General features: G+C 39.6%; 1 protein-coding gene across 1 annotated transcript in view; it reads right to left on the bottom strand.

Moving 5' to 3' along the window:
* Nucleotides 1-5,883: 5,883 nt before the first annotated feature.
* LOC128455317 (xenotropic and polytropic retrovirus receptor 1 homolog) overlaps nt 5,884-14,202 on the bottom strand; it is an 89,838-nt gene continuing 81,519 nt past the window's right edge. The window contains exon 16 of the mRNA XM_053439026.1: nt 5,884-13,560. Within this exon, the coding sequence (XP_053295001.1) occupies nt 13,506-13,560 (55 nt within the window). The 3' untranslated portion in view covers nt 5,884-13,505. The remainder of the gene's footprint in view (nt 13,561-14,202) is intronic.

The following is a 14,202-nucleotide window of genomic DNA, read 5'->3' as shown; positions in this document are numbered from 1 at the left end:
GATGTGATACAAAAATATTGTGCAAAGCACTCTCTAAAAGATTAGAACAATATCTTCCTCAATTGGTTAGTAATGATCAGAATGGTTTTATACTACAACGGCAAGGCTTTCATAACATCAGGAGAGTTTTAAATGTACCATTTGAGAAAAGCAATGCCAAGGACACTGCAATGTTGTCAGTTGATGCTAGCCAAGCATTCGATAGAATAGAATGGAAATAACTTTTTGATCTGCTGCCTAGATTTGGTTTAGGAGAAACATTTCTCAAATGGATTAAATTACTATATACAAACCCAACAGCAGAAATATTGACTAATAATACAATTTCTAAACCTTTCAGTTTACAAGGCTCAACCAGGCAAGGCTGCCCTTTGTCTCCTCTGCTTTTCACTTTAGCAAAAGAACCTCTCGCGATCGCAGTAAGGACACGTAGGAATATATCCGGCATCAGGATTTGGGACATAGAACATCATATAGCATTATATGCTGATGATATAATTTTTTTCTTAACGAACCTGAGGAACAGTATTCCAAATTTGACTACTTTACTTGAAAACTTTGGCGAGTTTTCTGGATATAGAATAAACAAATCTAAGTCAGTATTGTTATTCCTAAATGAAGAAGAAAGATGCAATCCAAAAGTAAGTAGACCATTTATGACCACGCAAGATGGATTTAAATATCTGGGTATTAAGATTGCCCCAAAACTTGGCGACATTGTCCCTATAAACTATAACCCTCTCGTAGACGAAGTGACAGAAAAGTTGGACCGGTGGTCTAACATGCCGATATCAATGATTGGTCGTATAAATCTTATTAAAATGTCTATTATACCCAAATTTATATATCTTTTCCAAGCACTCCCGCTTCCATTACCAAGCAACCTCTATAAAAAAACTGATAGTATATTTAGCCAGTTCATTTGGAACAGTAGAAAGGGTAGAATCCGGCTCAAGTTACTATATTTACCCTATGAAAGGGGAGGACTTCGTGTCCCAAACCTGAAATGGTATTATTGGGCTACTCAATTAAGTTCTGCAATGTACTATTTTTCTTCATCCACACCACCTGCTTGGGTAAATATTGGACAAAAATCAGTGTCAGATCTGCCCATAAAGCAGTATTTATATTCCTCGGATATCAAGACGCTAAAAAAACAGACAAGAAACCCTTTTGTTAAAAATACAATATCAGTGTGGTATGCAGCACATAACTTTGTTGATGAAACATTAACTTTGTCACAATTTACTCCTATCTTGGGCAACAGACAATTCAAACCTGGCAGATTGGATGGGGGATTCAAGTTATGGGCAGAGAAAGGAATTGGGACCGTTTCTGACCTTTATTTTGAAGGTACCCTTCTCAGGTTTGATCAACTTTGCCATAAATACGGAGTTCCTCAAAAACATTTTTTCAAATATTTGCAATTAAGAAGTTTTATAGAATCAAAATCTGAGACATTCATGGCCACACCCCCGCTATAGATTATTGAGGAAACGGTGATTAAAAATTTGAATGGTAAAAAACATACATCTAGATTCTATAACCTTTTAGCGGAGTACTCAACAGAATCAGCATCAGATAAATTAAATGCGTGGAGAACAGACACCCAAGAAAATATTAGTGAAGAAGACTGGGGAAGAGCATGTTTAAAAGCGCAAAAGAATTCAATTAACACAAGGTTAAAATTGATTCAGTATAAGTGGTTAATGAGGGTTTATATAACGGATATCCCGGATGTTTGTATTAAATGTCTGACTGAAAAGGGAACTTTGATTCACTGCCTATGGGAATGCCCTAAGATTTTGGTATTTTGGGAAAATGTAGTTAAATGTTTATCACGGATGGTTGAGTGTAGCATTCCTTTGACGTCAACAATCTGTATACTTGGAATTTACCCCAAAGACATCAGAACAACAAAGCAATCGAAGATGGTTGACTTTGGACTTCTCCATGCAAGGAGAGTGATTGCATTATATTGGAAAAATGTAGAACCACCATCACTGGCAATATGGAAGAGGGAGTTAATGACATGTCTTGGACTGGAGAGACTGACATACATTGTTAAAGGTAAACAGGAGGAGTTTGCTTGCATTTGGGAATCATTTATGTCATTTCTGACCAATGAAACGGATAACACTGACTGAATAACAGGTTATGAAATGATTCTGCTTTTTTTTTTTCTCTCTCTGTACATCTTATCCTTATTTATTTATTTATTTTACTCCATTAGTTTGTCTGTTGTCAGTGTCCATTTTATTTATTTATTTTCTCTTTGTCTGTGTGAATGAGTGACTGTTCTAGGGGATATAAATGAAAATGGTTGTAAATTCGTCATAAAGTTATATATGCACTTGAAACTTCAATAAAAAATATTGTTAAAAAAAAAAAGAAATGTCCCACACGTTTTGTTAAGGAAAAATGAAATACATGGGAGAAACAATTCTCCAGCACCAGCCAAGCCCGGGGACCCACTCTAAAGCCCCACCCTGAGTGCTGAAAAATGCCTAGAAATGTCTCACTCTTTGTGTTAGGTTAAAACAAATAAAAAATACATGGGACACTTTTAGGCACTTTACATTATAGCAAAAATGCCTAGAAATGTCTCACTCTTTGTGTTATGTAACAAAACGACATGGGACACTTGTAGGCACTTTACATTAAAGCAAGAATGCCTAGAAATGTCCCAAATGTTTTGTCAGGGAAAAATACAAAACATGGGAGAAAGAATTCTCCAGCACCAGCCAAGCCCGGGGACCCACTCTAAAGCCCCACCCTGACAGCTGAACAATGCCTAGAAATGTCTCACTCTTTGTGTTAGGTAAAAAAATACATGGGACACTTGCAGGCACTTTACATGATCGCAAACATGCCTAGAAATGTCCCACTCGTTTTGGTAGGGAAAAATGAAATACATGGTAGAAAAAATTCTCCAGCACCAGCCAAGCCCGGGGACCCACTCTAAAGCCCCACCCTGACAGCTGAACAATGCCTAGAAATGTCTCACTCTTTGTGTTAGGTAAAAAAAAAATTATAATACATGGGACACTTGTAGGCTCTTTACATTATAGCAAAAATGCCTTGAAATGTCCCACACGTTTTGTTAGGGAAAAATGAAATACATGGGAGAAAAAATTCTCCAGCACCAGCTAAGCCTGGGGAGCCACTCTAAAGCCCAACCCTGAGTGCTGAAAAATGCCTAGAAATGTCTCACTCTGTGTTATGTAACAAAATGACATGGGACACTTGTAGGCACTTTACATTATAGCAAGAATGCCTAGAAATGTCCCAAATGTTTTGTTAAGAAATGTCTCACTCTGTGTTATGTAAAAAAATACATGGGACACTTATAGGCACTTTACATTATAGCAAGAATGCCTAGAAATGTCCCTAATGTTTTGTTAGGGAAAAATACAATACATGGTAGGACAAATTCTCCAGCACCAGCCAAGCCCGGGGACCCACTCTAAAGCCCAACCCTGAGTGCTGAAAAATAACTAGAAATGTCTCACTCTTTGTGTTAGGTTAAAAAAAAAATTAGAATACATGGGACACTTGTAGGCACTTTACATAATAGCAAAAATGCCTTGAAATGTCCCACACGTTTTGTAAGGGAAAAATACAATACATGGTAGAAAATATTGTCTTGCACCAACCAAGCCTGGGAAGCCACTCTAAAGCCATCAACCTCGAGCTCTGCCTCCAACATAGAGGGCGTGTTATTCGGATTCAGGAGTTCCTCAAAGTGTTCCTTCCAACGTCCGACGACCTCCTCAGTTGAGGTCAACAGAGTCCCATCCTTACTGTACACAGCTTGGATGGTTCCCCGTTTCCCCCTCCTGAGGTGCCGGATAGTCTTCCAGAAACACTTTGGTGCCGACCGAAAGTCCTTCTCCATGACCTCTCCGAACTTCTCCCACACCCGCTGCTTAGCCTCCGACACGGCAGCAGCTGCAGCCCTTCGGGCCTGTCGGTACCCTGCAACCGAGTCAGGAGTCCTCCAGGATATCATATCCCGGAAGGCCTCCTTCTTCAATCGGACGGCTTCCCTGACCACCGGTGTCCACCACGGTGTCCGAGGGTTACCGCCCCTTGAGGAGCCTAAGACCCTGAGGCCACAGCTAGCCGCCGCAGCTTCAGCAATGGAGGCTTTGAACACCGCCCACTCCGGCTCAATGTCCCCAACCTCCACAGGAATGCCAGAAAAACTCTGCCGGAGGTGTGAGTTGAAGATACCTAGGACGGGGGCCTCCTCCAGACGTTCCCAGTTCACCCGCACTACTCGTTTGGGCTTACCAGGTCTATCCGGAAATTTCCCCCATTCCCTGATCCAACTCACAACCAGATGGTGGTCGGTTGACAGTTCCGCCCCTCTCTTTACCCGAGTGTCCAAAACATGCGGCCTCAGATCAGATGACACGATCACAAAATCGATCATTGATCTTCGGCCTAGGGTACTCTGGTACCAGGTACACTTATGAGCACCCTTATGTTCGAACATGGTGTTTGTTATGGATAATCCATGACTAGCACAGAAGTCCAATAACAAACGACCGCTCGGGTTCAGATCAGGGAGGCCGTTCCTCCCCACCACGCCTCTCCAGGTATCTCCATCGTTGCCCACGTGGGCGTTGAAGTCACCCAGCAGAACTACGGAGTCCCCTACTGGAGCCCCATACAGGACTCCATTCAGGGTCTCCAAGAAGGCCGAGTACTCTGAGCTGCTGTTTGGTGCATACGCACAAACAACAGTGCGTATGCAATACAGCAAAATGCCTTGAATTGTCCCACACTTGTGGTTACGGAAGTGCAATATTTGGGACACTTGTAGACACTTAACATTATAGCAAAAATGCCATGAATTATCCCACACATGTGGTCAGGGATGTACAATAAGTGGGACACTTGTAGGCACTTAACATTTAAGCAAAATGCCTAGAAATGTCCCAAACTAATGGTTACAAAAGTGCAATACTTGGTACTCCTCTAGGCACTTATCAGAGTAGCAAAATGCTTAGAAATGTCCCGACCAATCACAATGAGCCGGCCTCTTCTAGGCCCTTATCATTCAGGCAAAATGCCTAGAAATGTCCCACTCTTGGTAATTGGGAAGTACAATACGTGGAACACTAGTAGGCATTTTACATTAAAGCAAAATTCCTAGAAATGTCCCAAACTAGTGGTTACGTAAGTGCAACACTTGGGACACTTTTAGTGACTTATCATAGTAGCAAAATGAGTAGAAATGTCCCAATCTTGTGGATAGGTATCTGCAATACTTGGGACACTTGTAGGAACTGCACTAAGACATGAGAAACCACAAAATTGCACCTTTTCATTGGGGACTCCAAAACTTTCAACAATTTGTTCTAAATACATAATTTAGAAGAAAAAAAGAGGGTTCCAGCCTCTTGTATTTCTAGATTTCAATAGGCATGGTGAATGAATAGGCAATAGGACAAAATTATTGATAAATTGTATTTATTAGTGACTGTATCCCTATCACGAAGCCACTTAAAGAGGACAGTTGTTAGATGAATGTGCAACTCATCCAGCTGCTGCTGTTGTTTAACTATCAAGTTGGGCCTCTGTCAATCCGAGCTCCGGGAGCAGCCCCTACAGACCACCTCCACTGCCTAAGTCAGTGAGCTCCAGGATCCCCTACGTACCTACCGCCTCCACTTGAGCATGAGTCAGTGAGCTCCACAAGCCCCCCTCTGGACCCCCTAGACTTATCTCACCGCTTTCAGCGTTTTTATTCACTTTGAGCACATAAGACAGGAGAAACCACAAAATTGCACCTTTTTCATTGAGGACTCCTTAAGATTTTTGTTATATATGGACCTTCAGAAATTAATCTTCATCAAAGGAGCACAGGAAACGTCAGTTCAATCTGCTTTTAAAATGAATGATTACAACTTTCAAATGAATCAATTCATATAAAGATTTCTCAGAGTAAATTACTTATACAAATGTAGAAATAAAAGACATAACATTTACATAATCATACCTTATCATAGACGGCTGCTTCTTCAAATATAGACCATTTTATAGTTATTTACATCAAAATCATCAGAACAAATATCTTGAAGGTTAACTCCCCTGAAATGTGACCAGTGACCCCAAGTGGACACAAGTTTATTGTCAAGTCTTAATCTGTCATCTTGATCTGAAAAGTAATCAGTAACTATACCTGTAAAGAGTACAACACAACACAGTAGATTGCTAGTATCTCATAACTGTACTTAAACACAGTACTTTTAGTTACAAGTTCCACCCCTGCTTACATGTATCCAATCTGAGTCCCAAAATGAGACTGAAGGTGCCACTGTGTTCTATGTGCTACTTTTTGAAGGAATATGTCACCTGAATGGTGAAGTTCATGTGTGTGGTAAACACATACATTAACATCAGTATCACGCGTCATCGTAATAAATAGTAATAATGATAAGCGAGATAAGACGAGAACCAAGAGTCACATACATGTTTGAGCAGATTTTTACTGAAAAACTGTAACAGGGGTTGGTGAACCAGGCACCTCTGTAGCATCACGTTGCTACTGTAAGTACGAGACAACAGCCACGGCACAGTCACTCATTATACAGTGCTTCTAATCAATATATTATATCAGTATATTATGTATTGTATAATCAACAGCTCCGGGTCACACGGTGTGGATATCAGAGGATTCTAATCCAGGTTGAGGATGGTTTGTTCCATGCTGAGAAGCTTTGGGCCAGTAAGCATGAAGAGTCTCAGATCCTCAGACATCTTCACCTTATCGAGTTAATCCGAAGAAAAAAAAGAAGAAAAAGGGGCACGCTTAAAATATACAAAGACAATATGAGTGAATGAACAGCATGGCTTTGTGTCTAAAATAAACCCTGTCACTGGATCCTCATCCTCTAAGAGGCTCCATGCTCCAAGCCAGGCAGTCCAGTGACGATTGCAGGATAATGACCAGTGTGTTTTTGTGCATATAGAGCTCACAGGGCGGGGCTCAACGAACACCAAATATCTTTAAAGATCAGACCTCTTAAATTCATATCAGTTCACTTGAGAAGAAAAACAAATCCTGAAAGAGTTTTGCAACAACATAGCACCAGGGATGTCTCGGAGCAACCCTGTGTTCCTGTTAACGCAGATCAGATTGATCTGAGGCCAGAAGCCCTGGTGATGCCTGTCACTTCCTGGAAGAACCAGATACTTCAACATAACTTGGATTGTTTCCAAATGAGGACTTCATACTCGATCACACCACTTGATCTTTGATCGGAACCTTTAAAACTGCTTCAATAAAGCTTTCAATATTGTCCTGGTTCAAATGTACTAAGACTTGGACAAAAGTCTTTCTGGTCCATCAATCAAGACTGAGGAATTCAAGACATTAGGTCTCTCGCAGTAACTTCTCATACAAACACATTTGCTCTAACATGAATCAAGTGATTTAAAAAAATGTGTGACATTAATCCATTTCTGTATTTAGAGTTAAGTGTTCCAGACCTGTCTTTCAATTCAAGTACCAACCATGGTAAAACAATTATTTAAAAAAAACTAATGATAACATGTTGCTGTCGGTGTTAATATTGTATGGATATTTTCTAAATGTTTTACTACACTGAAACAGTTAAATCAGTCATCTCTTTGGCAAAAGTAGATTAATATTAAACAGGTTTAAAGGGGCAGTGTGCAGAATTTTGTGACATCTAGTGGTGAAGTTGCATGTTGAATACACCTCACCTTACCCTCCCCTCCCAAACATGAAAGAGAACCTGTGGTAGCCTTCAGTTATCATAAAAATCTCAAAAGGTCTTTAGTTTGCCCAGGTTGGCAACTGTAAAAAGACAATGGCGGCGTCTTTACAGAAATAAGGGCCCATTGTAGGGTAAAGTACACGGCAATTCATACAAATTAGATGAAACACACTAGCGAAACATCACTAGGATTATTTTATATTCAATTTCTGCCAATATATCACTCTTTGAAATGTGAGTTTACTGATTTAACTGGACATAACAAGTTCAACAAACAGAAAATACTAAGTTAAATGTTAACCTGGTCAGTGAAAATGACATACTAAATGTTACACTGGGTCAGAACTAAGAACTCTGAAATGTTTGGATGATGGGGACAGAACAAAAAACAAAAAACTTATCATTGTATGTATTATAGACACTGCAATATGTACCTTCTCTTCAAACTACATAAAACAATGCTATGGGGAGTTTGAATTTGAATGCTGGGATATCTCTTATTTCTTATGCGATAAGTGAAGTTATTCGTGGTAAGATGATCTGAAAATAAAAGCCAGAAATGTTCCTTTATGATGTTTAATAGTTTAAGGGCCATGATAAGGTAGGTTCATGAATATGAACAGGTATCGTCAATCAGCTTTAAACAAATTATTTACAACACGTGAGTCCAGTAAAGGGATTTTGTGAATCTGAAGACGGACAAACCTTGCAAAATAAAAGTGAAGTTTTGAGTTAAGAGTACAGAGTACAGAGAATTTCCCGCATGAGGCCAAATGTGCAGCTTTGTTGTGAAACAAATAATGAGATCCTGGTCACATACAAGTGGTGCACTGTGAAATCTTGGGAAATAAGCCTGTTGACAACAGAGAGTCATATTTATCATCATAAAATCCTCAAAAGATTCTGAAAGAAATTATTTTGGATCAAGTAGATTCCACCAGTCTGGACTACAGCTGGGAATCTAGAGTTTTGGTTCCTTCTTTGGCAAATTATAAACACAAACTTCTACACCTCACTTTTCATTTGATAGAATAAGTCAAACTTTTGAAGTATTAAATGTTATCAAGCAGCTGTTTCATAACTGTCTATAAACATCTAAAATTAAATAATAAATTTAACCAGACATTCACTTTAAGGTCATGATATACTCTGTGAGGCATTCCCATTAGTGTTAGTGCCAAAAAACATATTGGGGCTAGATACCCAGCCCAACCCTCAACTGATGGATTTTACTTGACTGATGGCTGGCAAAGGGGAGGTTGTTTCACCTCTCTGTCACAGTTTCAAAACATCTTTACAGACGATTGGGCTTGTGTGTGATGGAGTTTGAGGCAAAATGTGGAATGTAGAAAGAGAACAAAAATAACAACTCCAGTTACACAAGGTCCAAATCACCAAATGCTGCTGTTAAAACTATGAACAGAATCATAATAAGTAAACATCTAATGCTGTTAGGCTTGGTTGTCATACAGAGGGATCACCCAATTGTTTTTTCCTGGATTTGGACGCAAATTTATAGCTTTCATTAGCTAAGCTAAAGAGTCAAGAAGCTTAAGTCTAGCTTGTGAATGAACAACCTAACGCACCAGCTGAGAACTGAGATTTCATCTTAGTGTCACTTTGGAATGTCGTTAATTACACAGGGATGGGTTTCTAATCACATTTCTTCTAAATTAAGACTTGTTCATATGAAACCCAGAGGAAGGAGAAGTTGTGCATTTAAAAAAACTCAAGTTATCTCAGGGTCGAACAATTGTGTGTGATAGCATGTTTTGAAGACAGAAGCAGTGAGGACAACAGCCTAATTTCAAAGCTCTAGTTGAATACAGAAACTAGTGGGAACCTTGATCTGTTCACACAGTCACAATGTGGGGACAAAACGCAAGTCCCAATAACATGGGGAAGTTATGTATGGTCAGGGGATAGGTTTAGATTACGGTTATGGTAAGGTAGGGCTAAGATTAAGGTACGGTTAGGGTTAGGTTAACTTCCGGTTTAGGTGAAGGTTAGAGTAAGTTTAAGTTCAGCTTAAGTTTATAGTAAGGTTAGGGTGAGGTTAAGAGAAGGTTAGGTGTAGCTAGGAGCAAGGCAAGTTGTAGTTTGTCTCCAGGAAAGGAATGTATGTAAGTCAATGAATGGTGACATTTTGTCTGTGTGTGTGTGTCAGTACCAGACCTGCAGAGATCTAACTGCTGTCTGAAAATATTCTTACAAGGACGTTTAGCATCAAATGACCGGCAGTGTTTTTAGTAGTATAGTCAAACTGAAAAACCTGAAAAAAAAGCTGCAGATGAATTTTACACTACTTACTAATAAGAGATTTCATGTATAAACCTAAAAAACTGGTTATAATGCATTATGTTTTGTTTAAGATTAGCATAAATTTTGAAGTTACCGTGACACAAAGTTTCTTGTGCTACTTCCTGTGCTGCCAAAAGAGTCACTTCAAACTATCAGCCTGCTCAATACATAAAGTGAAGTTGCTAGTGGCAACTGAATACCCCTCTCCACATCCTCCCCTTCCAAACATGAAAAAAACATGTGGTAAGCTTCAGTTTTCATAAAAACTCAAAGGGTGTTTAGTTTTTCCAGTCTGGGCTACTACAAGTATTATGGCGGCCTCTGCTGGGATTTTAAATTTTAGCTTGTCCGTGTGCCTGAGTCTGTGAAGATGTTTATGAAACTGCACTCTAAACTATAAAAGAAAGGAGGTGGGGGGGCAGGAGCCGTTTGGGCCAGATATATGGCCTTCACACAAATTACTTTTATTAACCGTTGCTGCTTGGTGTTAATCATGAATCGTTTACTTGTTCTCATTTCTAACTTTTTATATTAAAGCATATCTCCCTTAGCTTCATTCGACATCATACAGAGTTCAAGAAGCTCTCCCAGGTTCTGGGGAACGGACAGAGTGACATTGTTTCCTTGTTTCGAATGTTTACACAAACAGAACATACAGCCGATAAAGCAGGAACACAATATCCTTTACTCCAATGAAAAACACCACTGACCTACAAAGCGTCAGCTGTGTCAAGGCTAGTCAAAGAGTGAACAGTTTGCCTAGCAACTATCAGAGGAGGACTGAGATGGGAGCTGCTGCTCGTCATATCATTATTCCAATGCAAAAAAGGTGGACTACGCCTGCGCACAATCGAGGAAGAACCAACGAAGACTTCCCCTCGTTATTGACCAATCCTGTTCTATTTACTGTTATAAAATATTACAGACGCCGTCTGTTTGGTGTGACTCGTGACTGCCCGGTGCCGTTAGAGGGCCGGGTAGTGTGTTGGGTGCCCATTGTTTTGCTGTAACTTTTCATACCTTATCATTGCTTCTAAATAAATACTTGAATGTAAATATAAAGTATTCACACTCATGAAAACATCACTAGAATTATTTTACGTAAAATATGTCAATATATCCCTTCACCTTAATCTTACATACTGGACCTCTAAGGCCTGGTTCCACAAAAGAGATGCAGATTAGTTCAGCTGTTGACAGGGTTTATTCTGTTATTATTTTTAGTAGTTTTTCCTTACTCTTGTTGAGGGTTAAGGGCAGAGGATGTCACACCTTGTTAAAGCCCTATGAGATGAATTTCGTGAATATGGGCTTTACAAAATTTGATTGATTGATTCATTGACAGGGTTTATTCTGCTGTTGCATTCTGAATGTTCTAAATGGCCACAACAGTTGTTGACAATACCAGCTAAAAACATCTGAGTTTTTCCTTTAAGAAGTCTGAATCTTATTGGGAAGGTGAAAATAAAAGAAGCTGAACTCTTTATTAAAAAAGTTTCTCCAGTGTAAACACAACTGTCTCTATAAAACCAGATTAGAGGATTCGGTTTTATGGCTCTGAGGAATTGGCAACAAACACTGCAATTAGTGCCTGCAGTGATGCTGTTGATGGAAACTCAAACTAAAGAGGCTAAACCACAATGGTTTGGTGAAAAATAAGAAAAACACTGAGGGGATCACATTCCCTGAAGCCAAGAATAATGGCTCACATGTAATAAATTACACATAGTAAGTAAATAAATTTCCACAGAACTGATTTGGACTAGTGTTTTTACAAATTTTTCATTTTGTGCATATCAAAGCTGCAACTCTTCCATTTTTCCTGACTGGTATTAATTTGACACCATCAAACCCATCAATGAGAGGACACTTTTGAGTGATAAGGCCTATGGGCCAGCCTATTCATTATTAAACTAAAGAAAAAACTTGTCTGTGTGTAGGGAAAAACAAATTGCCAAGAAAACCACACATGCATGCACGCACACTGACAAAATCTAGCATGCGACTGACAGGCAACCTCCCCCCTCTTCATCACCTGCATCACATTTCAGTTAACAAGTTTGACGGATGACAATAAGTTTCATAAACCAGCAGTTTACAGTCACACAGTCTTCAATCTTTCTTTCAAGATTTAAAGGCACAGAATTAAAATTCCCTATGGATTCACCTTCACTCTATTTCATTTTTGAAAAGTGATAGGCTTGAATGGGATGACTGGTGGTATTTGGGCATCGCTCCCACACATCCATACATAAATAAGTTGGCATATATTCAACAAAAATGGTTTTACTTTTCCAACGGATGGTCTTTCATTACACAGGTTCACTGGGAGTTTCTGCAGGATACAAACCAAATTCCTTCTCAGCTCTTTGGCTGAACAGTCATTCCAGCTGCTGTTCAATACAGTGGTTTACATTTTTCGTTATATTTTCACACCACCTCCTGCTTTGGTCCATTTCATATTTACAACAACCATGGTTACAACTAATCTACAGCTTGTGTTTATTCTTGTGTGCGTGTGTTTCCTTTCAACCTAGGTTCAATAAAACTATTAAAATCACTGCTTATGAGTGTGTGTGAGTGAAAACAACAGGCATTACAATAGACTCTTCCTACAAAGTGCATGTTTCTGTGTGTTTCTAAAGCATGTAAGGTGTAGATAGGCAGCTCTGTGATGATGCGACAAGCTGAAATGCATTGACAGTCAAAATGTGCGTCTGCATATTCTGCTGGCCAGCGTAAACGCCAAGGGTCTGTTTACTTTAGAACTCTGTTTATTCTCCTAGAAGAAAGGGGTTCAGATTCACTCCTGGGTCCAAATTACAGATGAACTTGACGTGTTACATCATTTATTCAAGGCCTTGTTATCTGGACGCTCGGAGTATAGTAGGAGACTAACAGCTATAGGGCAGGAAGTAAAACTTTTCAACATTTTAACAGCAGTCAGCTTGAAGGAGTCTCTTCCTGTGTTGAGTTATGTGGCACGGACAGGGAGCGGGGACACTTCAGTCAGAGCGATCGGCTTGCGTTCCATTTAGCTGCATTCTTCATACTAGGCTGAGGTTTTGAGAAGAACGAAAGCAATGGTGAAGGAGTGAGTGTAGTTCTGGAGTCCACCTCTGTGTGGTTTTGGGTGTCAGGGAGATAGGTTTGTCCCCCGCTGCTGGGTAAAGTAGAGTGTAAGTGATAAGCCCACCCTTGGGTCTTATTGAAGGTTGCAGTAGGAGGTTGATGGCATTTCGGCTATGATGTTTGTACAAGTTTGCTTAAGTTGAAATAATTCTGAACCCGAGCAGAGACTCCTGAAAACAGATTATGTCGGCATGAGAGTTTAAAACTCATCCTTGGTTGAGAGTTCACAGCCCAACTCGCTGGGTAATTCCTAGGTTAGGAGGTGGAATTCCCTCCTTTGAACAAATTCTGGACCCAGGCGAGGGGTGTGGCCTGATGTCAGGAGTCATCGTCAGTGTCTTCTATCAAAACCTTGGTGTCACGGGTCTTGGACCTATAGGTGAAAAGGGAGAGTGTGATTTTTGGGTGAACTATTCTTTTAATGTAGGCCTGTCACAATAACATTTTAGTCGGATGATATTTTGTCCCAGAAATAACTGTAATAAATAATATTATGGTCATCATTGTGAAACCATTGATGACCATAATCTATAGCTGCCTAAGAATAACAAACTTAATTCTAAAGAATATTTGGTCCGACATTTGAGTTAGAATTAAATATGTTAAAATATCTAAATAAATAAAACATAAATCACACACAACCATCACAATCAAGAAAATGGACTCTCTGGCTCTGTCAACAATTGCTATTGAATAATTATTTAACATTTGGCAGCAGCTCAGTGAACAGGATGGGATGGTTAGGATTACATGAGCTTTTAGGTTAGTATTACAGTGTTTCACCCAGGATTTTGTGTGTGCGTGTCTCATGGACTCTCGAGTGAATAAAACACTCAAAATACAATAAAACTTTACAGATCCCAATAACTTGTTATCAGTGTTAGTTTTAAGCAATGATCAGTGGATTGATACAGTGGGATGGCTGTATGCCTCAAGTAATCCAATTCATCTTACTGTCGCTGTTGTTTGATGTGTTACATACAGAGCCTCTGTGACCAGTTGTGTGTGTGTGTGT

The sequence above is a fragment of the Pleuronectes platessa genome, chromosome 13 (genome assembly GCF_947347685.1).
Source record: "Pleuronectes platessa chromosome 13, fPlePla1.1, whole genome shotgun sequence".
NCBI lineage: Eukaryota > Metazoa > Chordata > Actinopteri > Pleuronectiformes > Pleuronectidae > Pleuronectes > Pleuronectes platessa.
This window is presented reverse-complemented; position numbering and strand designations above follow the sequence as displayed.